Source organism: Heptranchias perlo, chromosome 43 (assembly GCF_035084215.1).
Source record: "Heptranchias perlo isolate sHepPer1 chromosome 43, sHepPer1.hap1, whole genome shotgun sequence".
Taxonomy (NCBI): Eukaryota; Metazoa; Chordata; class Chondrichthyes; order Hexanchiformes; family Hexanchidae; genus Heptranchias; species Heptranchias perlo.
Window position 1 is genome coordinate 8,874,922 of NC_090367.1, and position 26,372 is coordinate 8,901,293.

Here is a 26,372-nt window from a genome sequence, read left to right on the forward strand (position 1 = left end):
CATCACACAGCTCTTGAAACAGATGCAGAAGAGAGCAACCAGAACGATCGAGAGGGTGGAGGGATTGGATTATGAGCAGTGATTATGTAAATTGGGCACCTTCTTAATGGAAAAGAGAAGGTTGAGAGGTGATCTGATTGCTGTTTTTAGGATTCTAAAAGGACTAGATATTGTCGACCACGACCTGCTGTTTCACCTTGTCCAGAACTGTAGATCCAGAGGACACGGCCTGCGTTTGAAGGAGGGTAAATTCCAAACTAATTTGCGGAAACAATATTTCAGCGAGCGAGGGGTCAATCTATGGGACAGGCTCCCTAGGCAGCAGCGAGTGTTGATTCATTCAAATACAAAATAGATCGATTTCTTTCAGAAAATAACATTTTGGGATACGGTATATCGGTGATTTGAGACATGACATGTGGTGAGTGTGCTGTGCTCGGGAGGAACAGGTGACTTTGGACCTATGGCTCCCTGAGCTCTCCACCACTGGGAGTTTTCCTCGCCTCATGTCTGGGTCTGTTGTAGACTCATTGATCGAGACTGATTGCAAGGATTAGTCAACAAATCCCATTATTGTTGTATCATGCGACTACCAGGCTGTTAGAAGACGAGCTAAATGGACCTTGGTCTTTCTCGTCTAGCAATTCCTATGTTCCTACGATACCTCCAGTGCGATCTGCAATCTGAGAGGTTTATCATTCATCTTGATTACAGGGTCATTAAAAAGGATTGTGTACCTGAGGCTGGGCAGAATCCTCTAACCTTGTTACAGGGGCACTGTCTTCAATTAAAGATATAAAGAGTGGGTAATCATTATTGGTTTACCAAGTGCTTTGCCAAGTTTTCAGTGTGAGACACCCGCCCCCTCCCACCCTCCTTGGGACCCCCTGCAAATGAATATTGATCCATTCCTGGGGACCCCTTGCAAGTTTTTTAAAAATTTGTTCTCGGGTAACACTGCCAATTTACTACCCATCTCTAGTTGCTCTTGAGTAGGCGGTGGTGAGCCACCTTCTTGAACCGCTGCAGTCCGTGTGGTGAAGGTGCTTAAGAACATAAGAAATAGGAGCAGGAGTAGGCCATACGGCCCCTCGAGTCTGCTCCGCCATTCAATCAGATCATGGCTGATCTTCGACCTCAACTCCACTTTCCCGCCCGATCCCCATATCCCTCGATTCGCCGAGAGTCCAAAAATCTATCGCTCTCAATCTTGAATATACTCAACGACTCAACACAGCCCTCTGGGGTAGAGAATTCCAAAGATTCGCAAACCTCTGAGTGAAGAAATTTCTCCTGATCTCAGTGCTAAATCGCCTACCCCTTATCCTGAGACTATGACCCCTCGTTCTAGACTCTCCAGCCAGTGGAAACATCCTCTCAGCATCTACCCTCTCAAGCCCAGATGCTCCCACAGTGCCATTAGTAGGGAGTTCCAGGATTTTGACCAAGCAATGATGAAGGAACGGCCGATATATTTCCAAGTCGGGATGGTGTGTGACTCGGAGGGGAATGCATCTGCTGCCCTTGTCCTTGGTGGTAAAGGTCGCAGGGGAAGGGAGGTGCCAAAGTAACTCCGATGAGTTACTTTGGGCTCATAAGTGGCAAGTAACATTCGCGCCAGATAAGTGCCAGGCAATGACCATCTCCAACAAGAGAGAGTCTAACCACCTCCCCTTGACATTCAACGGCATTACCATCGCCGAACCCCCCACCATCAACATCCTGGGGGTCACCATTGACCAGAAACTTAACTGGACCAGCCATATAAATACTGTGGCTACGAGAGCAGGTCAGAGGCTGGGTATTCTGCGGCGAGTGACTCACCTCCTGACTCCCCAAAGCCTTTCCACCATCTACAAGGCACAAGTCAGGAGTGTGATGGAATACTCTCCACTTGCCTGGATGAGTGCAGCTCCAACAACACTCAAGAAGCTCGACACCATCCAAGATAAAGCAGCCCGCTTGATTGGCACCCCATCCACCACCCTAAACATTCACTCCCTTCACCACCGGCGCACTGTGGCTGCAGTGTGTACCATCCACAGGATGCACTGCAGCAACTCGCCAAGGCTTCTTCGACAGCACCTCCCAAACCCGCGACCTCCATGGAACCTCCTGCAAATATCGACACTCCCAGGGGTCTAACGAAAGACTTGCATTTATATAGCGCCTTTCACGACCTCAGGACGTCCCAAAGCGTTTTACAGCCAATGAAGTGCTTTTGAAGTGTAGTCACTGTTGTAATGTAGGAAACGCGGCAGCCAATTGCCGCACAGCAAGATCCCACAAACAGCAATGTGATAATGACCAGATCATCTGTTTTAGATGTTGGTTGAGGGATAAATATTTGCCCAGGACCCCGGGGAGAACTCCCCTGCTCTTCTTCCAATAGAGGCCGTGGGATCTTTTACGTTCACCTCATCGGAAAGACGGCACCTCCGACAGTGCAGCACTCCCTCAGTACTGGCACTGGGCACGTCGGCCTGGATTATGGACTCGAGTCTCTGGAGTGGGGGCTCGAACCCACGACCTTCTGACTCAGAGGTGAGAGCGAGAGTGAGACCGACTAAGCCGTGGCTGAGACACCTTGGAAAACACTATGATCAGGTAGGGATTTAAAGAGTAGCGTTAGGGATAAGCAGCTGGCTTGCAAAACGTACAAGAAATCGCTGGGCAAGAACAGGTGAAAATATGAAGTTGAAAGCAAGAAACATCCCAAGCAATAATAAAAAGGTTTTCAAGCCTAAGAACATAAGAAATAGGAGCAGGAGTGGGCCATCCGGCCCCCCGGGCCCGCTCCGCCATTCAATCAGATCACGGCTGATCCTCGACCTCAACTCCACTTTCCTGCCCGATCCCCATATCCCTTGATTCCCAAAAATCTATCTGTCTTAGCCTTGAATATACTCAACGACTGAGCATCCACAGCCCTCTGGGGTAGAGAATTCCAAAGATTCATAGATACTGTTAATAAAGTGTGACAGGAAAAGTTGGAGCACTTCAAAGTTATACTTCGAAATAGTCCGCCTAAATCTGGGGACAAAGAAATAGGACAGTTATTAAATATTTCAGGCCCAGTTTTAGTCAGGATCGGGGTGGGGGGAATGTTGGCTCAATTCGATATTAACTTCCAAGGAATGCCAGGAAAATAACTAGACAGTATAAAAATAACAATAGACAAAGTCAGGAAAAATCTCGGCGCTCCTCCAATTCTGGCCTCTTGCGCATCCCCGATTTCCATCGCTCCGCCATTGGCGGCCGTGCCTTCAGCTGCCCGGGCCCTAAGCTCTGGAATTCCCTCCCGAAACCTCTCCGCCTCTCTCTCCTCCATTAAGACGCTCCTTAAAACCTACCTCTTTGACCAAGCTTTTGGTCACCTGTCCGAATGCCTCCTTATGTGGCTCGGTGTCAGTCTTTTTGTCCAATTATTCACCTACGAAGCACCTTGGGACGTTTTACTACATCAAAGGCGTTATATAAATACAAGTTGTTTTGGAGTAATTTTGAGACACTAAGGAGGTAAGTTTCCTCGGGTGTTCAATGTGTATCGGTGTGGAATAATTAGTGTCGGGGCAAAGAACCAAAAGGGGCAGGTGTGTGTTAAATGGGACAGTGTGCTGATCAGTAAAGAGATCTAAGGATTATAGTGAGTGATTTATGAAAACATCAGCACAGTGACCTGAAGAGATACAACATTGGAAATAAGGCAGTGAGCCTCTTTAGCAGAGGGACAGAGGACAGATCTAAAGAGGTATTATTTCTGTATGAGATGTGGTTCAGATCCCATCCAGAGTATTGGGTATCTGGGCACCTCATTACAGAAAGGACATCAATTCCCTTGAGAGACAAATAGCAAAGATGGTTTCGGACAAAAGAACGGTCAAGGAAGTTAACTTTGCAAACAAGGCTCTGAAATGATCCCCAGTTAGGGGTTGCCAACTCTGGTTGGACGTATTCCTGGAGGTTTCATCACATGACCTCCGACCGGCCCAGCCCCCACTCTCCCGCCATTGGCCGCCCAGAAGCTCACGACACCCCGCCTTCCCACGCCCAATCGGAAAGCGAACCGACTCTTCGTTCCCCGATTGGTCGAATTCTCGACTGTCCGTCAAACAGCCTTTTTTCCCATCTCCAATATTTTTATAACTAGTAAACGGAAGTGTTCAGAGTGAATGAAGGAAACACACCATTTTTTGTGTTGTCCCTATGATTTTTCTCCTGGTTTGCCCGCGACAGTGCCGTGGAGATTAATCTTCGATTCCTGGAAACTCCAGGCCAACCCTGGAGGGTTGGCAACCCTAATCCCAGTGGGGTTCTAAAGGTCGGAAAGGGGACAAGCAAAGTCCGATCAAGGTAAGTTGCTCACTGGGTGACTAACAGGGATTCAGCAGCTAACAGGGAGGAGGTCAGGAGAAAGAAGGGAAGTCGGGGGGACTTTTACCCCCCTCAATAGGGAACCGAGTTTGTGGAATAAGTTGCCAGGGAAGGACATTGAAGCGGACAGTGTCGGTGGGGTCAGGGGGCAGTTTGATGGTTCTAGGGAGAGAAGGGGAGTTCTTGAGAAGATTCGTATAGAAGATTGAGGGGCTGAGCTAATCGAGGTGTTTAATTATGTTAAAAGGGTTCGATAGGGTAGATATGGAGAAACTATTTCCTCTAGTCCCTCTGCTATTTCCTCTAGTGAGGGGAGTCCAGAACCTTAAAATTAGAGCCAAGCCGTTCAGGGGTGATGTCAGGAATCACTTCTTCACACAAAGGGGAGTGGAAATCTGGAACTCTCTCCCCCAAAAAGCTGTGGATGCTGGGGGTCAATTAGAGCTTTCAAGACTGAGAGCGATAGATTTTTGTTGGGTGAGGGTATCGAGGGATATGGAACAAAGGCGGGTAAATGGAGTTGAGGTACAGATCAGCCGTGATCTGATTGAATGGCGGAGCAGGCTCGAGGGGCTGAATGGCCTCCTCCCGTTCCTACGAGACAGGGATTGAATAGCTGGACAGACCGGTCGCAAAGGGAGAGGGCTGTATGGTGCCTCTTAGTGCAGCCCTTGATCTGGGTTGGGGTTCACAGCAGAGTCAGTCAGTCCCTTGGCTAGGGGAGGGGGTGTAAACCCAGCCAGGACCCTGCTCCCCCATCGCTAGCGACGCCCTCCCCACTAGAACATGCGCGCGGATGTAAATCCAAGAACAATATCAGACTCTCCCCTGACCCCCCCCCCCGGTCTGAGCTGGCTCACGATGAATTGCCCCCCCGGGTGAGATGCCGTGGATCGTCCAGCGCCCGTGAGACCGTAGCCCGGCAACAAGTCAGTGCTTTAGTCCAATTCTGGGCACCGCACTTTAGGAAGGATGTCAAGGCCTTGGAGAGGGTGCAGAGGAGATTTACTGGAATGGGACCAGGGATGAGGGACTTCAGTTATGTGGAGAGACTGGAGAAGCTGGGATTGTTCTCCTTAGAGCAGAGAAGGTTAAGGGGAGATTTAATCGAGGCGTTCAAAATCATGAGGGGTTTTGACAGAGTAAATAAGGAGAAACTGTTTCCAGCGGCAGGAGGGTCGGTGACCAGAGGACACAGATTTAAGGTAATTGGCAAAAAATCCAGAGGGGGGAGATGAGGTGAATTTTTTTTACGCAGCGAGTTGTGATGATCTGGAATGCGCTGCCTGAAATAATAACTTTCAAAAGGGAATTGGATAAATACTTGAAAAGGAAAAATTTACAGGGCTACGGGGAAAGAGCAGGGGGAGAGTGGGACTAATTGGATAACTCTTTCAAAGAGCCAGCACAACCACGATGAGCCGAATGGCCTCCTTCTGTGTTGTATGATTCTATGATAGGGAACCTATCAATGAATAAGTAACGCCTTAAAAAACACAGAGAGAAAGAAAGCAATTAGCCTTTAATTTACCTCATCATGTGCCTATTCACAGAATTTAGGGGAGGCAAGGGGGGGAATTAGGAACACAGGAACAGGAGGAGGCCATTCAGCCCCTCCAGCCTGTTCCGCCATTCAGTTAGATCATGGCTGATCTGTATCTTAACTCCACCTACCCGCCTTGGTTCCATATCCCTTAATACCTTGTCTTATCAATTCTAACTAGTTTGACCGTGATGGAAGTCATGTTATTAAGAAGGAGATTGGAGTCCCCTCGGAGCAAGACCATCGTACGCCTTACGTACTTGCGAACCTGACCCAGCAACAAGCCGCTCACGAGATATCCACCAAGGTAAGATGACTGACGCTGAAAACCTCAGGCGGCTCGCTGAACATCAAAGGTTTATAGTCCTCTGCCCGGACTTTACCTCAATCGAGATCTCTGGTGGTTGCTAATGTATAACTGCAGATTACATATTAGCCCGAGCTCTGTCACCAAACAGGTGGATCCTCCCACGGGTACAAAGGTCAACGGGTCCCAGCTACAAGAGAGGGCCAGCCTGCCCCCCCCCCCGCGGTTCGGCTCTTGCCTACGGCGTGGAACTACGGCTCGGGATGAAGGTCTGGCTCGTTGCTCTGATCAGCGTGCTCGGCGGGGCCACCACCTTAACCATCGGCCTCCTGCTCGGCCACCTCGCCATCCAGAAGGATGGCGGCGCGGAACGGTGGCTGGACGCCACCCAGGACATCGACGAGTCCGTCATCCAGCACTTCATGGGCGCGGTCGACAGCAAGCGGATCGAGGAGAACTTGCGGTACGTGCGGGAAGGGGAGGGGGACTGTCACCGTAGATGGGTCCAATTCTGGGCACCGCACTTTAGGAAGGATGTCGAGGCCTTGGAGAGGGCGCAGAGGAGATTTACTAGAATGGTACCGGGGATGAGGGACTTCAGTTATGTGGAGAGACTGGAGAAGCTGGGATTGTTCTCCTTAGAGCAGAGAAGGTTAAGGGGAGATTTAATCGAGGTGTTCAAAATCATGATGGGTTTTGATAGAGTAAATAAGGAGAAACTGTTTCCAGTGGCAGGAGGGTCGGTGACCAGAGGACACAGATTTAAGATAATTGGCAAAAAATCCAGAGGGGGGGAGATGAGGTGAATTTTTTTACGCAGCGAGTTGTGATGATCTGGAATGCGCTGCCTGAGAGGGCGGTGGAAACAGATTCAATAATAACTTTCAAAAGGGAATTGGATAAATGCTTGAAAAGGAAAAATTTACAGGGCTACGGGGAAAGAGCGGGGGGGAGGGGGACTAATTGGATAGCTCTTTCAAAGAGCCAGCACAAGCACGATGGGCCAAATGGCCTCCTTCTGTGTTGGGAACTTATCAATGAGTAAGTAGCGCCTTAAAAAACACAGAGATAAAGAAAGCAATTAGCCTTTAATTGACCTCATCATGTGCCTATTTACACAATTTAGGCTTTGTGGCCTTAAAAGGATGGGTCATGTTAAACACAGTTCCCAATTAGGAGAATAGTGCATTATGGGTTACAGGGGATCATTCTTAAGTCCTTATGAAACAGTGTATGCACTGAATTACAGTGAGCAATGCCATGGGATATCCACTAGTTGAATGTATGTATTTGAATTGATGATTCCTGCACTATATGTTCTATTGCATTTTCCTGTCTCAGGGAGCTGGCTAAAAAGCCCCATATGGCCACAACCAAAGGAGACCTCGATCTGGTCAACCTGATGTTAGACAGATGGAACAACAAAGAGACGGGTTTGGATGAAGCTAAGAAGGTGACATACAATGTGTTGCTGTCCTTTCCACAGAAGGACAAACCTAACAGCGTCGCAGTAGGTAAGAACACATGATCCCTGCAGCATCCAAGTCAAACACTCCCAGAGCAGGTACAGCACGGGTCAGATACAGAGTAAAGCTCCCTCTACACTGTCCCATCAAACACTCCCAGGGCAGGTACAGCAGGGGTTCGATACAGAGTAAAGCTCCCTCTACACTGTCCCATCAAACACTCCCAGGGCAGGTACAGCACGGGTTAGATACAGAGTAAAGCACAGGTTAGATACAGAGTAAAGCTCCCTCTACACTGTCCCTTCAAACACTCCCAGGGCAGGTACAGCACGGGTTAGATACAGAGTAAAGCTCCCTCTACACTGTCCCATCAAACACTCCCAGGGCAGGTACAGCACGGGTTAAATACAGAGTAAAGCTCCCTCTACACTGTCCCATCAAACACTCCCAGGGCAGGTACAGGGTTAGATACAGAGTAAAGCTCCCTCTACACTGTCCCATCAAACACTCCCAGGACAGGTACAGCACGGGTTAGATACAGAGTAAAGCTCCCTCTACACTGTCCCATCAAACACTCCCAGGACAGGTACAGCACGGGTTAGATACAGAGTAAAGCTTCCTCTACACTGTCCCATCAAACACTCCCAGGACAGGTACAGGGTTAGATACAGAGTAAAGCTCCCTCTACACTGTCCCATCAAACACTCCCAGGGCAGGTACAGCAAGGGTTAGATACAGAGTAAAGCTCCCTCTACACTGTCCCATCAAACATTCCCAGGGCAGGTACAGCACGGGTTAGATACAGAGTAAAGCTCCCTCTACACTGTCCCATCAAACACTCCCAGGGCAGGTACAGCACGGGTTAGATACAGAGTAAAGCTCCCTCTACACTGTCCCATCAAACACTCCCAGGACAGGTACAGCACGGGTTAGATACAGAGTAAAGCTCCCTCTACACTGTCCCATCAAACACTCCCAGGGCAGGTACAGGGTTAGATACAGAGTAAAGCTTCCTCTACACTGTCCCATCAAACACTCCCAGGGCAGGTACAGGGTTAGATACAGAGTAAAGCTTCCTCTACACTGTCCCATCAAACATTCCCAGGGCAGGTACAGCACGGGTTAGATACAGAGTAAAGCTCCCTCTACACTGTCCCTTCAAACACTCCCAGGACAGGTACAGCACGGGTTAGATACAGAGTAAAGCTCCCTCTACACTGTCCCATCAAACACTCCCAGGGCAGGTACAGGGTTAGATACAGAGTAAAGCTTCCTCTACACTGTCCCATCAAACATTCCCAGGGCAGGTACAGCACGGGTTAGATACAGAGTAAAGCTCCCTCTACACTGTCCCATCAAACACTCCCAGGTCAGGTACAGCATGGGTTAGATACAGAGTAAAGCTCCCTCTACACTGTCCCATCAAACACTCCCAGGTCAGGTACAGCCTGAGAGGTGTATTGCATCCCATTAGTGTTGACCTGATTCAAACTAACGTTCCAAGATTTTTAAGTAACAGTCATGTGTCAACATTCTGCAGAAGAAAATCTGTCTACTCACATAAAAATCTTGGATCTGGCCTGCCCGTCACAATCCAGGTGTCACACTCCAGGTGTTACATTCCAGGTGTCACACTCCAGATGTTACAATCCAGGTGTCACGCTCCAGGTGTCACACTCCAGGTGTTACATTCCAGGTGTCACACTCCAGATGTTACATTTCAGGTGTCACACTCCAGGTGTTACATTCCAGGTGACACACTCCTGGTGTCACACTCCAGGTGTTGCAGTCCAGGTGTCACACTCCAGGTGTCACAGTCCAGGTGTTACACTCCAGGTGTCACACTCCAGGTGTCACACTCCAGGTGTTACATTTCAGGTGTCACCATCCAGATGTTACATTCCAGGTGTCACACTCCAGGTGTTACATTCCAGATGTCACAATCCAGGTGTTACATTCCAGGTGTCACACTTCAGGTGTTACAATTCAGGTGTCACACTCCAGGTGTTACACTCCAGGTGTTACACTCCAGGTGTCACACTCCAGGTGTCACAGTCCAGGTGTCACACTCCCACCGTCACACTTTGTATGAAACACCAGCAAATCGCAACTGAACAATCTTTAACGCAAAATGTATAGAAAACGGAAAGAAGCCAGTCATTTATTTCTGTCTTTCTCTGACCTTGAGATAACTCGGCCTCTCCCCAAGGAGGAGAGACAAGTAGCTGCTAATCTAGAGAAACCTCCAACAGTAATTAGCCTCTATCTGACCTCTGGAAATGTCCAATTAGATCATTTCCCCGCAACGAGTCCCTGAGCAGTGCTTGTAAAGGGTACCTGGCAGCAACAACTCAGTCAAGCAGCCAGTCTCCGATTAATTTTAATGAGGGTGGCACTCATTAAGTGTCAGCTTGACTCAGTCAGCAACACTCTCGCCTCTGAGACCATCGGTCATAAATTCACGCCCTACTCTGGGACTTGAGCCCGTAATCCAGGCCGACACTCTCAACACGATACCGAGGGAGTGCTGCACTGTCGGAGGTGCCGTCTTTCGGATGAGACATTAAACCGAGGGCCCCGTCTGCCCCTCTCGGGTGGATGTAAAAGATCCCACGGCCACTATTGGAAGAAGAGCAGGGGGGAGTTCTCCCCGGTGTCCTGGGGCCAATATTTATCCCTCAACCAACATCACTAAAAAAAAAACAGATTATCTGGTCATTATCACATTGCTGTCTGTGGGATCTTGCTGTGCGCAAATTGGCTGCCGCGTTTCCTACATTGCAACACTTCCAAAAAAAATACTTCATTGGTCGTAAAGAGCTTTGGGACGTCTTGAGGTCGGTGAAAGGCCCTGAATAAACGCAAGTCTTTCTTTCTCCACAGTTGCACCAAACGGCACCCAGCTTTTCACGTCACGGGTTAAAGAGCTGAATTACACCAAGGATCAGCTCGACCCAGACGTAGTCCAGCCCTTTGCAGCCTTCGCACCGCCTGGAACACCAAAGGTATGTCAACCAGGAACGGGGTTTCTGGCAGTGGGACCATTCCCGAGCCCCTCAGCTCCCGCACTGCTCCTTCGTTCTTGCGGGTAAGAAGGAAAGAAAGACTCCCATTTAAACAGTGCCTTTTGCCACCTCAGGACGTCCCAAAGTGCTTTACAGCCAATGAAGTACTTAGGAAATTCAGCAGCCGATTTGCGCACAGCAAGATCCCACAAACAGCAATGTGTTAATGATCAGATCATCTGTTTTTTAGTGATGTTGGTTGAGGGATAAATATCGGCCCCCAGGACACCGGGGAGAACTCCCCCACCCCCTGCTCTTCTTCCAATAGTGGCCATGGGATCTTTTACGTCCACCTGAGAGGGGCAGACGGGGCCCTCGGTTTAACGTCTCATCCGAAAGACGGCACCTCCGACAGTGCGGCACTCCCTCAGTACCGGCACTGGGAGTGTCGGCCTGGATTATGGGGCTCGAGAGTCTGGAGTGGGGCTCGAACCCGCGACCTTCTGACTCGGAGGAGAGCGAGAGAGAGAAACCCACTGAGCCTGTAAGGGTAACTCGCCCTTCCCTTCCCTTCCCTCCCGGTTTCCCCCCCCCCCTCCCCCTGAGGGCGCTGGCTCTCGCCGGGATACGGGTTCCGCCGGCTCTGAGCCCTCTCCGGTTACTTCGTCCATTGTTTGCGTGCGAGTTCCGTCAGCCGGCTCCGGCGGGCTATTCGACTGTGGCGGCGGCGCGGTCGATCCAAACTCCCGTTATCGGCCGACAGACGCCCACGGCCATTCCCGGTCGGGGAAAGAGGGCGGCTGGCCGGCGCTCAGGAGCAGGAGCTCCGTCCGGGATTTCGATCCCTCTTTGACCCAGAGTCCGAGCACGGCAAACCCCTCGTACCGCACGCAGCGGACCCGGGCCGAGGGACTGCGCGCTTCGAGGAGAGAGAGAGAGAGAGAGAGAGACCTCCTCGTAGGCTCTCTTCGACAAGTCACAGGGCAGCGCGCGGGGGAGGGGGAGGAGATTCTCCCTCTCCCTCTCCCCTCCGTCGCCGGGGGGGCGCCCGAGTGGGGGAGGCGGGCACGGAAAGCCCGTGTACCCCCCCAGGGAGCCTGTGAGCCTGGCCCCCCTTCCACACGGTTTAGTCCCCGGCCAGAAGAAGCAGCGATCCGCTGCCCTCGCCACGATCTCTGCCCCTCTGCCCCTCGAGAGACCAGAAGCTGGCGGGAGTGCCCCTGGGCGCAGGGGAAGGGGGGGAAGCTGGCCTTGTTACCGGGCACTGCGAGGCCCCTGGTTACAGCCGCCAGACGGTAACACTCTCTCTCTCGCCTTCTGACACAGGGCAAGCTGGTGTACGCCAACTATGGCACGATGGACGACTACCAACGTTTGAATCAAACTCTCGGCATTGACCTGAACAACACAATCGCTATTGTTAAGTACGGAGGTACAGGCCGGGAGGACAAGGTAAGATGTGTGGGGGTTTTTAAGCGGTAATTGAGGGAGCCTGTGGGCACCGACTGGCACTGACACCCGCTGGTGGGGTGAAGTACTCCAGCCTGGAGGTGCGTTCCCCCCCCACCCCGCCCCCGGGGTCACCGCGACACGTACGGGCCGTGGGGGAAAGGGGCAGAACGCAACGTTAATAAGCCGCGCCCCCACCGCGAGTTCCTGATCTCAGCAGCGTTGCCTGGGGAGCGAGCGTCTTCCCAGGGCCATTCTGCTGGCTCCCAGTGCAAGAAAGACCTGCATTTATATAGCGCCTATCACGACCTCAGGACGTCCCAAAGGGCTTTACAGCCAATGAAGTACTTTTTTGAAGTGTAGTCGCTGTTGTAATGTAGGAAACGCGGCAGCCAATTTGCGCACAGCAAGATCCCACAAACAGCAATGTGATAATGAGCGGATCATCTGTTTTTTAGTGATGTTGGTTGAGGGATAAATATTGGCCCCAAGACACCCCGGGGAGAACTCCCCCCTGCTCTTCTTCCAATAGTGGCCGTGGGATCTTTTACGTCCACCTGAGAGGGGCAGACGGGGCCTCGGTTTAACGTCTCATCCGAAAGACGGCACCTCCGACAGTGCAGCACTCGATGGGAGGGTTAGTGGTCTAGAGGATGGGCTTCGATGGGAGGGTTAGGAGACTAGAGGGATGGGCTTCGATGGGAGAGTTAGGGGACTGGAGGGATGGGCTTCGATGGGAGGGTTAGTGGTCTAGAGGATGGGCTTCGATGGGAGGGTTAGGAGACTAGAGGGATGGGCTTCGATGGGAGACTTAGGGGACTGGAGGGATGGGCTTCGATGGGAGAGTTAGGGGACTGGAGGGATGGGCTTCGATGGGAGAGTTAGGGGGCTGGGGGATGGGCTTCGATGGGAGAGTTAGGGGGCTGGGGGATGGGCTTCGATGGGAGAGTTAGGGGACGAGAGGGATGGGCTTCGATGGGAGAGTTAGGGGGCTGGGGGATGGGCTTCGATGGGAGAGTTAGGGGGCTGCGGGATGGGCTTCGATGGGAGAGTTCGGGGGCTGGGGGATGGGCTTCGATGGGAGGGTTAGGAGACTAGAGGGATGGGCTTCGATGGGAGAGTTAGGGGACTGGAGGGATGGGCTTCGATGGGAGAGTTAGGGGACTGGAGGGATGGGCTTCGATGGGAGAGTTAGGGGACTGGAGGGATGGGCTTCGATGGGAGAGTTAGGGGACTGGGGGATGGGCTTCGATGGGAGAGTTAGGGGACTGGAGGGATGGGCTTCGATGGGAGAGTTAGGGGACCGGAGGGATGGGCTTCGATGGGAGAGTTAGGGGACTGGAGGGATGGGCTTCGATGGGAGAGTTAGGGGACTGGGGGATGGGCTTCGATGGGAGAGTTAGGGGACTGGAGGGATGGGCTTCGATGGGAGAGTTAGGGGACTGGAGGGATGGGCTTCGATGGGAGAGTTAGGGGACTAGAGGGATGGGCTTCGATGGGAGAGTTAGGGGACTGGAGGGATGGGCTTCGATGGGAGAGTTAGGGGACCAGAGGGATGGGCTTCGATGGGAGAGTTAGGGAACTAGAGAGATGGGCTTCGATGGGAGAGTTAGGAGACTAGAGGGATGGGCTTCGATGGGAGAGTTAGGGGACGAGAGGGATGGGCTTCGATGGGAGAGTTAGGAGACTAGAGGGATGGGCTTCGATGGGAGAGTTAGGGGACTAGAGGGATGGGCTTCGATGGGAGAGTTAGGGGACTAGAGGGATGGGCTTCGATGGGAGAGTTAGGGGACTGGAGGGATGGGCTTCGATGGGAGAGTTAGGGGACTAGAGGGATGGGCTTCGATGGGAGAGTTAGGGGACTGGAGGGATGGGCTTCGATGGGAGAGTTAGGGGACTAGAGGGATGGGCTTCGATGGGAGAGTTAGGAGACTAGAGGATGGGCTTCGATGGGAGAGTTAGAAGACTGGAGGGATGGGCTTCGATGGGAGTGTTAGGGGACTGGAGGGATGGGCTTCGATGGGAGAGTTAGGGGACTGGAGGGATGGGCTTCGATGGGAGAGTTAGGGGACTGGAGGGATGGGCTTCGATGGGAGAGTTAGGGAACTGGGGGATGGGCTTCGATGGGAGAGTTAGGGGACTAGAGGGATGGGCTTCGATGGGAGAGTTAGGGGACTGGAGGGATGGGCTTCGATGGGAGAGTTAGGGGACTAGAGGGATGGGCTTCGATGGGAGAGTTAGGAGACTAGAGGGATGGGCTTCGATGGGAGAGTTAGGGGACTGGAGGGATGGGCTTCGATGGGAGAGTTAGGGGACTGGAGGGATGGGCTTCAATGGGAGAGTTAGGGGACTAGAGGGATGGGCTTCGATGGGAGAGTTAGGGGACTGGAGGGATGGGCTTCGATGGGAGAGTTAGGGGACTAGAGGGATGGGCTTCGATGGGAGAGTTAGGGGACTGGAGGGATGGGCTTCGATGGGAGAGTTAGGGGACTGGAGGGATGGGCTTCGATGGGAGAGTTAGGGGACTGGAGGGATGGGCTTCGATGGGAGTGTTAGGGGACTAGAGGGATGGGCTTCGATGGGAGAGTTAGGGGACTAGAGGGATGGGCTTCGATGGGAGAGTTAGGGGACTAGAGGGATGGGCTTCGATGGGAGAGTTAGGGGACTAGAGGGATGGGCTTCGATGGGAGAGTTAGGGGACTGGAGGGATGGGCTTCAATGGGAGAGTTAGGGGACTGGAGGGATGGGCTTCGATGGGAGTGTTAGGGGACTAGAGGGATGGGCTTCGATGGGAGAGTTAGGGGACTGGAGGGATGGGCTTCAATGGGAGAGTTAGGGGACTGGAGGGATGGGCTTCGATGGGAGTGTTAGGGGACTAGAGGGATGGGCTTCGATGGGAGAGTTAGGGGACGAGAGGGATGGGCTTCGATGGGAGAGTTAGGGGACTAGAGGGATGGGCTTCGATGGGAGAGTTAGGAAACTAGAGGGATGGGCTTCGATGGGAGAGTTAGGAGACCAGAGGGATGGGCTTCGATGGGAGAGTTAGGGGACAAGAGGGATGGGCTTCGATGGGAGAGTTAGGGGACTGGAGGGATGGGCTTCGATGGGAGAGTTAGGAGACTAGAGGGATGGGCTTCGATGGGAGAGTTAGGGGACTGGAGGGATGGGCTTCGATGGGAGAGTTAGGGGACTAGAGGGATGGGCTTCGATGGGAGAGTTAGGGGACTAGAGGGATGGGCTTCGATGGGAGAGTTAGGGGACTGGAGGGATGGGCTTCGATGGGAGAGTTTGGGGACTGGAGGGATGGGCTTCGATGGGAGAGTTAGGGGACTAGAGGGATGGGCTTCGATGGGAGAGTTAGGGGACTGGAGGGATGGGCTTCGATGGGAGAGTTAGGGGACTAGAGGGATGGGCTTCGATGGGAGAGTTAGGGGACTAGAGGGATGGGCTTCGATGGGAGAGTTAGGGGACTAGAGGGATGGGCTTCGATGGGAGAGTTAGGGGACTGGAGGGATGGGCTTCGATGAGAGAATTAGGGGACTGGAGGGATGGGCTTCGATGGGAGAGTTAGGGGACTGGAGGGATGGGCTTCGATGGGAGAGTTAGGAGACTGGAGGGATGGGCTTCGATGGGAGAGTTAGGGGACTGGGGGATGGGCTTCGATGAGAGAATTAGGGGACTGGAGGGATGGGCTTCGATGGGAGAGTTAGGGGACTGGAGGGATGGGCTTCGATGGGAGAGTTAGGGGACTGGAGGGATGGGCTTCGATGGGAGAGTTAGGGGACTGGAGGGATGGGCTTCGATGGGAGAGTTAGGGGACCAGAGGGATGGGCTTCGATGGGAGAGTTAGGGGACTGGAGGGATGGGCTTCGATGGGAGAGTTAGGGGACTAGAGGGATGGGCTTCGATGGGAGAGTTAGGGGACTAGAGGGATGGGCTTCGATGGGAGAGTTAGGGGACTGGAGGGATGGGCTTCGATGAGAGAATTAGGGGACTGGAGGGATGGGCTTCGATGGGAGAGTTAGGGGACTGGAGGGATGGGCTTCGATGGGAGAGTTAGGAGACTGGAGGGATGGGCTTCGATGGGAGAGTTAGGGGACTGGAGGGATGGGCTTCGATGGGAGAGTTAGGGGACTGGGGGATGGGCTTCGATGGGAGAGTTAGGGGACTAGAGGGATGGGCTTCGATGGGAGAGTTAGGGGACAGGAGGGATGGGCTTCGATGGGAGAGTTAGGGGACTGGGGGATGGGCTTCGATGGGAGAGTTAGGAGACAGGAGGGATGGGCTTCGATGGGAGAGTTAGGGGACTAGAGGGATGGGCTTCGATGGGAGAGTTAGGGGACAGGAGGGATGGGCTTCGATGGGAGAGTTAGGGGACTGGGGGATGGGCTTCGATGGGAGAGTTAGGGGACTGGAGGGATGGGCTTCGATGGGAGAGTTAGGGGACTAGAGGGATGGGCTTCGATTGGAGAGTTAGGGGACTGGAGGGATGGGCTTCGATGGGAGAGTTAGGGGACTGGGGGATGGGCTTTGATGGGAGAGTTCGGGGACTAGAGAGATGGGCTTTGATGGGAGTGTTAGGGGACTAGAGGGATGGGCTTCGATGGGAGAGTTAGGGAACTGGAGGGATGGGCTTCGATGGGAGAGTTAGGGGACTGGAGGGATGGGCTTCGATGGGAGAGTTAGGGGACTGGAGGGATGGGCTTCGATTGGAGAGTTAGGGGACCAGAGAGATGGGCTTCGATGGGAGAGTTAGGGGACTAGAGGGATGGGCTTCGATGGGGGAGTTAGGGGACTAGAGGGATGGGCTTCGATGGGAGTGTTAGGGGACCAGAGAGATGGGCTTCGATGGGAGAGTTAGGGGACTAGAGGGATGGGCTTCGATGGGGGAGTTAGGAGACAGGAGGGATGGGCTTCGATTGGAGAGTTAGGGGACCAGAGAGATGGGCTTCGATGGGAGAGTTAGGGGACTAGAGGGATGGGCTTCGATGGGGGAGTTAGGGGACTAGAGGGATGGGCTTCGATGGGAGTGTTAGGGGACTGGAGGGATGGGCTTCGATGGGAGAGTTAGGGGACTAGAGGGATGGGCTTCGATGGGAGAGTTAGGGGACTAGAGGGATGGGCTTCGATGGGAGTGTTAGGGGACTGGAGGGATGGGCTTCGATGGGAGAGTTAGGGGACTGGAGGGATGGGCTTCGATGGGAGAGTTAGGGGACTAGAGGGATGGGCTTCGATGGGAGTGTTAGGGGACTGGAGGGATGGGCTTCGATGGGAGAGTTAGGGGACTAGAGGGATGGGCTTCGATGGGAGAGTTAGGGGACTGGAGGGATGGGCTTCGATGGGAGAGTTAGGGGACTGGAGGGATGGGCTTCGATGGGAGAGTTAGGGGACTGGAGGGATGGGCTTCGATGGGAGAGTTAGGGGACTAGAGGGATGGGCTTCGATGGGAGTGTTAGGGGACTGGAGGGATGGGCTTCGATGGGAGAGTTAGGGGACTAGAGGGATGGGCTTCGATGGGAGAGTTAGGGCACTAGAGGGATGGGCTTCGATGGGAGAGTTAGGGGACCAGAGGGATGGGCTTCGATGGGAGAGTTAGGGGACGAGAGGGATGGGCTTCAATGGGAGAGTTAGGGGACTGGAGGGATGGGCTTCGATGGGAGAGTTAGGGGACCAGAGGGATGGGCTTCGATGGGAGAGTTAGGGGACTGGAGGGATGGGCTTCGATGGGAGTGTTAGGGGACTGGAGGGATGGGCTTCGATGGGAGAGTTAGGGGACTGGGGGATGGGCTTCGATGGGAGTGTTAGGGGACTGGAGGGATGGGCTTCGATGGGAGAGTTAGGGGACTGGAGGGATGGGCTTCGATGGGAGAGTTAGGGGACTGGAGGGATGGGCTTCGATGGGAGAGTTAGGGGACAGGAGGGATGGGCTTCGATGGGGGAGTTAGGGGACTGGAGGGATGGGCTTCGATGGGAGAGTTAGGGGACTGGGGGATGGGCTTCGATGGGAGAGTTAGGGGACTGGAGGGATGGGCTTCGATGGGAGAGTTAGGGGACTAGAGGGATGGGCTTCGATGGGAGTGTTCGGGGACTGGAGGGATGGGCTTCGATGGGAGTGTTAGGGGACTGGAGGGATGGGCTTCGATGGGAGGGTTAGGGGACTGGGGGATGGGCTTCGATGGGAGGGTTAGGGGACTGGGGGATGGGCTTCGATGGGAGAGTTAGGGGACTGGAGGGATGGGCTTCGATGGGAGAGTTAGGGGACTGGGGGATGGGCTTCGATGGGAGAGTTAGGGAACTGGGGGATGGGCTTCGATGGGAGAGTTAGGGGACTAGAGGGATGGGCTTCGATGGGAGAGTTAGGGGACTAGAGGGATGGGCTTCGATGGGAGAGTTAGGGGACCAGAGGGATGGGCTTCGATGGGAGAGTTAGGGGACCAGAGGGATGGGCTTCGATGGGAGAGTTAGGGGACCGGAGGGATGGGCTTCGATGGGAGAGTTAGGGGACTAGAGGGATGGGCTTCGATGGGAGAGTTAGGGGACTGGGGGATGGGCTTCGATGGGAGAGTTAGGGGACTGGAGGGATGGGCTTCGATGGGAGGGTTAGGGGACTGGAGGGATGGGCTTCGATGGGAGGGTTAGGGGACTGGAGGGATGGGCTTCAATGGGAGAGTTAGGGGACTGGAGGGATGGGCTTCGATGGGAGAGTTAGGGGACAGGAGGGATGGGCTTCGATGGGAGAGTTAGGGGACTGGAGGGATGGGCTTCGATGGGAGAGTTAGGGGACTAGAGGGATGGGCTTCAATGGGAGAGTTAGGGGACTGGGGGATGGGCTTCGATGGGAGAGTTAGGGGACTGGGGGATGGGCTTCGATGGGAGAGTTAGGGGACTGGAGGGATGGGCTTCGATGGGAGAGTTAGGGGACTAGAGGGATGGGCTTCGATGGGAGGGTTAGGGGACTGGAGGGATGGGCTTCGATGGGAGAGTTAGGGGACTGGAGGGAGGGGCTTCGATGGGAGAGTTTGGGGACGAGAGGGATGGGCTTCGATGGGAGAGTTAGGGAACTAGAGGGATGGGCTTCGATGGGAGGGTTAGGGGACCAGAGGGATGGGCTTCGATGGGAGGGTTAGGGGACTAGAGGGATGGGCTTCGATGGGAGAGTTAGGGGACTGGAGGGATGGGCTTCGATGGGAGAGTTAGGGGGCTGGGGGATGGGCTTCGATGGGAGAGTTAGGGGGCTGGGGGATGGGCTTCGATGGGAGAGTTAGGGGACGAGAGGGATGGGCTTCGATGGGAGAGTTAGGGGGCTGGGGGATGGGCTTCGATGGGAGAGTTAGGGGGCTGGGGGATGGGCTTCGATGGGAGAGTTAGGGGGCTGGGGGATGGGCTTCGATGGGAGGGTTAGGAGACTAGAGGGATGGGCTTCGATGGGAGAGTTAGGGGACTGGAGGGATGGGCTTCGATGGGAGAGTTAGGGGACTGGAGGGATGGACTTCGATGGGAGAGTTAGGGGACTAGAGGGATGGGCTTCGATGGGAGAGTTAGGGGACTGGAGGGATGGGCTTCGATGGGAGAGTTAGGGGACTGGGGGATGGGCTTCGATGGGAGAGTTAGGGGACTGGAGGGATGGGCTTCGATGGGAGAGTTAGGGGACCAGAGGGATGGGCTTCGATGGGAGAGTTAGGGGACTGGAGGGATGGGCTTCGATGGGAGAGTTAGGGGACTGGGGGATGGGCTTCGATGGGAGAGTTAGGGGACTGGAGGGATGGGCTTCGATGGGAGAGTTAGGGGACTGGAGGGATGGGCTTCGATGGGAGAGTTAGGGGACTAGAGGGATGGGCTTCGATGGGAGAGTTCGGGGACTGGAGGGATGGGCTTCGATGGGAGAGTTAGGGGACCAGAGGGATGGGCTTCGATGGGAGAGTTAGGGAACTAGAGAGATGGGCTTCGATGGGAGAGTTAGGAGACTAGAGGGATGGGCTTCGATGGGAGAGTTAGGGGACGAGAGGGATGGGCTTCGATGGGAGAGTTAGGGGACGAGAGGGATGGGCTTCGATGGGAGAGTTAGGAGACTAGAGGGATGGGCTTCGATGGGAGAGTTAGGGGACTAGAGGGATGGGCTTCGATGGGAGAGTTAGGGGACTAGAGGGATGGGCTTCGATGGGAGAGTTAGGGGACTGGAGGGATGGGCTTCGATGGGAGAGTTAGGGGACTAGAGATGGGCTTCGATGGGAGAGTTAGGAGACTAGAGGATGGGCTTCGATGGGAGAGTTAGGAGACTGGAGGGATGGGCTTCGATGGGAGTGTTAGGGGACTGGAGGGATGGGCTTCGATGGGAGAGTTAGGGGACTGGAGGGATGGGCTTCGATGGGAGAGTTAGGGGACTGGAGGGATGGGCTTCGATGGGAGAGTTAGGGAACTGGGGGATGGGCTTCGATGGGAGAGTTAGGGGACTAGAGGGATGGGCTTCGATGGGAGAGTTAGGGGACTGGAGGGATGGGCTTCGATGGGAGAGTTAGGGGACTGGAGGGATGGGCTTCGATGGGAGAGTTAGGAGACTAGAGGATGGGCTTCGATGGGAGAGTTAGGAGACTAGAGGGATGGGCTTCGATGGGAGAGTTAGGAGACTAGAGGATGGGCTTCGATGGGAGAGTTAGGGGACTAGAGGGATGGGCTTCGATGGGAGAGTTAGGGGACTGGAGGGATGGGCTTCGATGGGAGAGTTAGGAGACTAGAGGATGGGCTTCGATGGGAGAGTTAGGGGACTAGAGGGATGGGCTTCGATGGGAGAGTTAGGGGACTGGAGGGATGGGCTTCGATGGGAGAGTTAGGGGACTAGAGGGATGGGCTTCGATGGGAGAGTTAGGGGACTAGAGGGATGGGCTTCGATGGGAGAGTTAGGGGACTGGAGGGATGGGCTTCGATGGGAGAGTTAGGGGACTAGAGGGATGGGCTTCGATGGGAGAGTTAGGGGACTGGAGGGATGGGCTTCGATGGGAGAGTTAGGGGACCAGAGGGATGGGCTTCGATGGGAGAGTTAGGGGACTGGAGGGATGGGCTTCGATGGGAGAGTTAGGGGACTAGAGGGATGGGCTTCGATGGGAGAGTTAGGGGACTAGAGGGATGGACTTCGATGGGAGAGTTAGGGGACTGGAGGGATGGGCTTCGATGGGAGAATTAGGGGACTGGAGGGATGGGCTTCGATGGGAGAGTTAGGGGACTAGAGGGATGGGCTTCGATGGGAGAGTTAGGGGACTAGAGGGATGGGCTTCGATGGGAGAGTTAGGGGACCAGAGGGATGGGCTTCGATGGGAGAGTTAGGGGACGAGAGGGATGGGCTTCGATGGGAGAGTTAGGGGGCTGGGGGATGGGCTTCGATGGGAGAGTTAGGGGGCTGGGGGATGGGCTTCGATGGGAGAGTTAGGGGGCTGGGGGATGGGCTTCGATGGGAGGGTTAGGAGACTAGAGGGATGGGCTTCGATGGGAGAGTTAGGGGACTGGAGGGATGGGCTTCGATGGGAGAGTTAGGGGACTGGAGGGATGGACTTCGATGGGAGAGTTAGGGGACTAGAGGGATGGGCTTCGATGGGAGAGTTAGGGGACTGGAGGGATGGGCTTCGATGGGAGAGTTAGTGGACTGGGGGATGGGCTTCGATGGGAGAGTTAGGGGACTGGAGGGATGGGCTTCGATGGGAGAGTTAGGGGACCAGAGGGATGGGCTTCGATGGGAGAGTTAGGGGACTGGAGGGATGGGCTTCGATGGGAGAGTTAGGGGACTGGGGGATGGGCTTCGATGGGAGAGTTAGGGGACTGGAGGGATGGGCTTCGATGGGAGAGTTAGGGGACTGGAGGGATGGGCTTCGATGGGAGAGTTAGGGGACTAGAGGGATGGGCTTCGATGGGAGAGTTAGGGGACTGGATGGATGGGCTTCGATGGGAGAGTTAGGGGACTAGGGGGATGGGCTTCGATGGGAGAGTTAGGGAACTAGAGAGATGGGCTTCGATGGGAGAGTTAGGAGACTAGAGGGATGGGCTTCGATGGGAGAGTTAGGGGACGAGAGGGATGGGCTTCGATGGGAGAGTTAGGAGACTAGAGGGATGGGCTTCGATGGGAGAGTTAGGGGACGAGAGGGATGGGCTTCGATGGGAGAGTTAGGGGACGAGAGGGATGGGCTTTGATGGGAGAGTTAGGGGACTGGAGGGATGGGCTTCGATGGGAGAGTTAGGAGACTAGAGGGATGGGCTTCGATGGGAGAGTTAGGGGACTAGAGGGATGGGCTTCGATGGGAGAGTTAGGGGACTAGAGGGATGGGCTTCGATGGGAGAGTTAGGGGACTAGAGGGATGGGCTTCGATGGGAGAGTTAGGGGACTAGAGGGATGGGCTTCGATGGGAGAGTTAGGGGACTAGAGGGATGGGCTTCGATGGGAGAGTTAGGGGACTGGAGGGATGGGCTTCGATGGGAGAGTTAGGGGACTAGAGATGGGCTTCGATGGGAGAGTTAGGAGACTAGAGGATGGGCTTCGATGGGAGAGTTAGGAGACTGGAGGGATGGGCTTCGATGGGAGTGTTAGGGGACTGGAGGGATGGGCTTCGATGGGAGAGTTAGGGGACTGGAGGGATGGGCTTCGATGGGAGAGTTAGGGGACTGGAGGGATGGGCTTCGATGGGAGAGTTAGGGAACTGGGGGATGGGCTTCGATGGGAGAGTTAGGGGACTAGAGGGATGGGCTTCGATGGGAGAGTTAGGGGACTGGAGGGATGGGCTTCGATGGGAGAGTTAGGGGACTAGAGGGATGGGCTTCGATGGGAGAGTTCGGGGACTGGAGGGATGGGCTTCGATGGGAGAGTTAGGGGACTAGAGGGATGGGCTTCGATGGGAGAGTTAGGGGACTGGAGGGATGGGCTTCGATGGGAGAGTTAGGGGACTGGAGGGATGGGCTTCGATGGGAGAGTTAGGGGACTAGAGGGATGGGCTTCGATGGGAGAGTTAGGGGACTAGAGGGATGGGCTTCGATGGGAGAGTTAGGGGACTAGAGGGATGGGCTTCGATGGGAGAGTTAGGGGACTGGAGGGATGGGCTTCGATGGGAGAGTTAGGGGACTAGAGGGATGGGCTTCGATGGGAGAGTTAGGGGACTAGAGGGATGGGCTTCGATGGGAGAGTTAGGGGACTGGAGGGATGGGCTTCGATGGGAGAGTTAGGGGACTAGAGATGGGCTTCGATGGGAGAGTTAGGAGACTAGAGGATGGGCTTCGATGGGAGAGTTAGGAGACTGGAGGGATGGGCTTCGATGGGAGAGTTAGGGGACTGGAGGGATGGGCTTCGATGGGAGAGTTCGGGGACTGGAGGGATGGGCTTCGATGGGAGAGTTAGGGGACTGGAGGGATGGGCTTCGATGGGAGAGTTAGGGGACTGGAGGGATGGGCTTCGATGGGAGAGTTCGGGGACTGGAGGGATGGGCTTCGATGGGAGAGTTAGGGGACTAGAGGGATGGGCTTCGATGGGAGAGTTAGGAGACTAGAGGATGGGCTTCGATGGGAGAGTTAGGAGACTAGAGGGATGGGCTTCGATGGGAGAGTTAGGAGACTAGAGGATGGGCTTCGATGGGAGAGTTAGGGGACTAGAGGGATGGGCTTCGATGGGAGAGTTAGGGCACTGGAGGGATGGGCTTCGATGGGAGAGTTAGGAGACTAGAGGGATGGGCTTCGATGGGAGAGTTAGGGGACTAGAGGGATGGGCTTCGATGGGAGAGTTAGGGGACTAGAGGGATGGGCTTCGATGGGAGAGTTAGGGAACTGGAGGGATGGGCTTCGATGGGAGAGTTAGGGGACTAGAGGGATGGGCTTCGATGGGAGAGTTAGGGGACTGGAGGGATGGGCTTCGATGGGAGAGTTAGGGGACTAGAGGGATGGGCTTCGATGGGAGAGTTAGGGGACTGGAGGGATGGGCTTCGATGGGAGAGTTAGGGGACTAGAGGGATGGGCTTCGATGGGAGAGTTAGGGGACTGGAGGGATGGGCTTCGATGGGAGAGTTAGGGGACTGGAGGGATGGGCTTCGATGGGAGAATTAGGGGACTGGAGGGATCGGCTTCGATGGGAGAGTTAGGGGACTAGAGGGATGGGCTTCGATGGGAGAGTTAGGGGACCCGGGGGATGGGCTTCGATGGGAGAGTTAGGGGACTGGAGGGATGGGCTTCGATGGGAGAGTTAGGGGACTGGAGGGATGGGCTTCGATGGGAGAATTAGGGGACTGGAGGGATGGGCTTCGATGGGAGAGTTAGGGGACTAGAGGGATGGGCTTCGATGGGAGAGTTAGGGGACAAGAGGGATGGGCTTCGATGGGAGAGTTAGGAGACTGGAGGGATGGGCTTCGATGGGAGAATTAGGGGACTGGAGGGATGGGCTTCGATGGGAGAGTTAGGGGACTAGAGGGATGGGCTTCGATGGGAGAGTTAGGGGACTGGGGGATGGGCTTCGATGGGAGAGTTAGGAGACAGGAGGGATGGGCTTCGATGGGAGAGTTAGGGGACAGGAGGGATGGGCTTCGATGGGAGAGTTAGGGGACTGGGGGATGGGCTTCGATGGGAGAGTTAGGGGACTGGAGGGATGGGCTTCGATGGGAGAGTTAGGGGACTAGAGAGATGGGCTTTGATGGGAGTGTTAGGGGACTAGAGGGATGGGCTTCGATGGGAGAGTTAGGGGACTGGAGGGATGGGCTTCGATGGGAGAGTTAGGAGACAGGAGGGATGGGCTTCGATGGGAGAGTTAGGGGACTAGAGGGATGGGCTTTGATGGGGGAGTTAGGGGACTAGAGGGATGGGCTTCGATGGGAGTGTTAGGGGACTGGAGGGATGGGCTTCGATGGGAGAGTTAGGGGACTAGAGGGATGGGCTTCGATGGGAGAGTTAGGGGACTAGAGGGATGGGCTTCGATGGGAGAGTTAAGGGACTGGAGGGATGGGCTTCGATGGGAGAGTTAGGGGACTAGAGGGATGGGCTTCGATGGGAGAGTTAGGGGACTAGAGGGATGGGCTTCGATGGGAGAGTTAGGGGACTAGAGGGATGGGCTTCGATGGGAGAGTTAGGGGACTAGAGGGATGGGCTTCGATGGGAGAGTTAGGGGACTGGAGGGATGGGCTTCGATGGGAGAGTTTGGGGACTGGAGGGATGGGCTTCGATGGGAGAGTTAGGGGACTGGAGGGATGGGCTTCGATGGGAGAGTTAGGGGACTGGAGGGATGGGCTTCGATGGGAGAGTTAGGGGACTAGAGGGATGGGCTTCGATGGGAGTGTTAGGGGACTGGAGGGATGGGCTTCGATGGGAGAGTTAGGGGACTAGAGGGATGGGCTTCGATGGGAGAGTTAGGGGACTAGAGGGATGGGCTTCGATGGGAGAGTTAGGGGACCAGAGGGATGGGCTTCGATGGGAGAGTTAGGGGACTGGAGGGATGGGCTTCGATGGGAGAGTTAGGGGACTGGAGGGATGGGCTTCGATGGGAGAGTTAGGGGACTGGAGGGATGGGCTTCGATGGGAGAGTTAGGGGACTGGAGGGATGGGCGTCGATGGGAGAGTTAGGGGACTAGAGGGATGGGCTTTGATGGGAGAGTTAGGGGACTGGAGGGATGGGCTTCGATTGGAGAGTTAGGGGACTGGAGGGATGGGCTTCGATTGGAGAGTTAGGGGACTGGAGGGATGGGCGTCGATGGGAGAGTTAGGGGACTAGAGGGATGGGCTTTGATGGGAGAGTTAGGGGACTGGGGGATGGGCTTCGATGGGAGTGTTAGGGGACTGGAGGGATGGGCTTCGATGGGAGAGTTAGGGGACTGGAGGGATGGGCTTCGATGGGAGTGTTCGGGGACTGGAGGGATGGGCTTCGATGGGAGAGTTAGGGGACTGGAGGGATGGGCTTCGATGGGAGAGTTAGGGGACTGGAGGGATGGGCTTCGATGGGGGAGTTAGGGGACTGGAGGGATGGGCTTCGATGGGAGTGTTAGGGGACTGGAGGGATGGGCTTCGATGGGAGAGTTAGGGGACTAGAGGGATGGGCTTCGATGGGAGTGTTAGGGGACTGGAGGGATGGGCTTCGATGGGAGAGTTAGGGGACTGGAGGGATGGGCTTCGATGGGAGAGTTAGGGGACTGGAGGGATGGGCTTCGATGGGAGAGTTAGGGGACTAGAGGGATGGGCTTCGATGGGAGGGATAGGGGACTGGGGGATGGGCTTCGATGGGA

At 54.9% G+C, this 26,372-nt stretch overlaps 1 protein-coding gene across 1 annotated transcript in view; it reads left to right on the forward strand.

Moving 5' to 3' along the window:
* The first annotated feature begins 6,134 nt into the window (after positions 1-6,134).
* Positions 6,135-26,372, forward strand: part of naaladl1 (N-acetylated alpha-linked acidic dipeptidase like 1) — a 62,362-nt gene continuing 42,124 nt past the window's right edge. Inside the window, exons 1-5 of the mRNA XM_067975747.1 lie at positions 6,135-6,224; positions 6,376-6,687; positions 7,566-7,738; positions 10,574-10,695; positions 12,022-12,147. Coding sequence (XP_067831848.1) covers positions 6,488-6,687; positions 7,566-7,738; positions 10,574-10,695; positions 12,022-12,147 — 621 coding nt within the window. The 5' untranslated portion in view covers positions 6,135-6,224; positions 6,376-6,487. The remainder of the gene's footprint in view (positions 6,225-6,375; positions 6,688-7,565; positions 7,739-10,573; positions 10,696-12,021; positions 12,148-26,372) is intronic.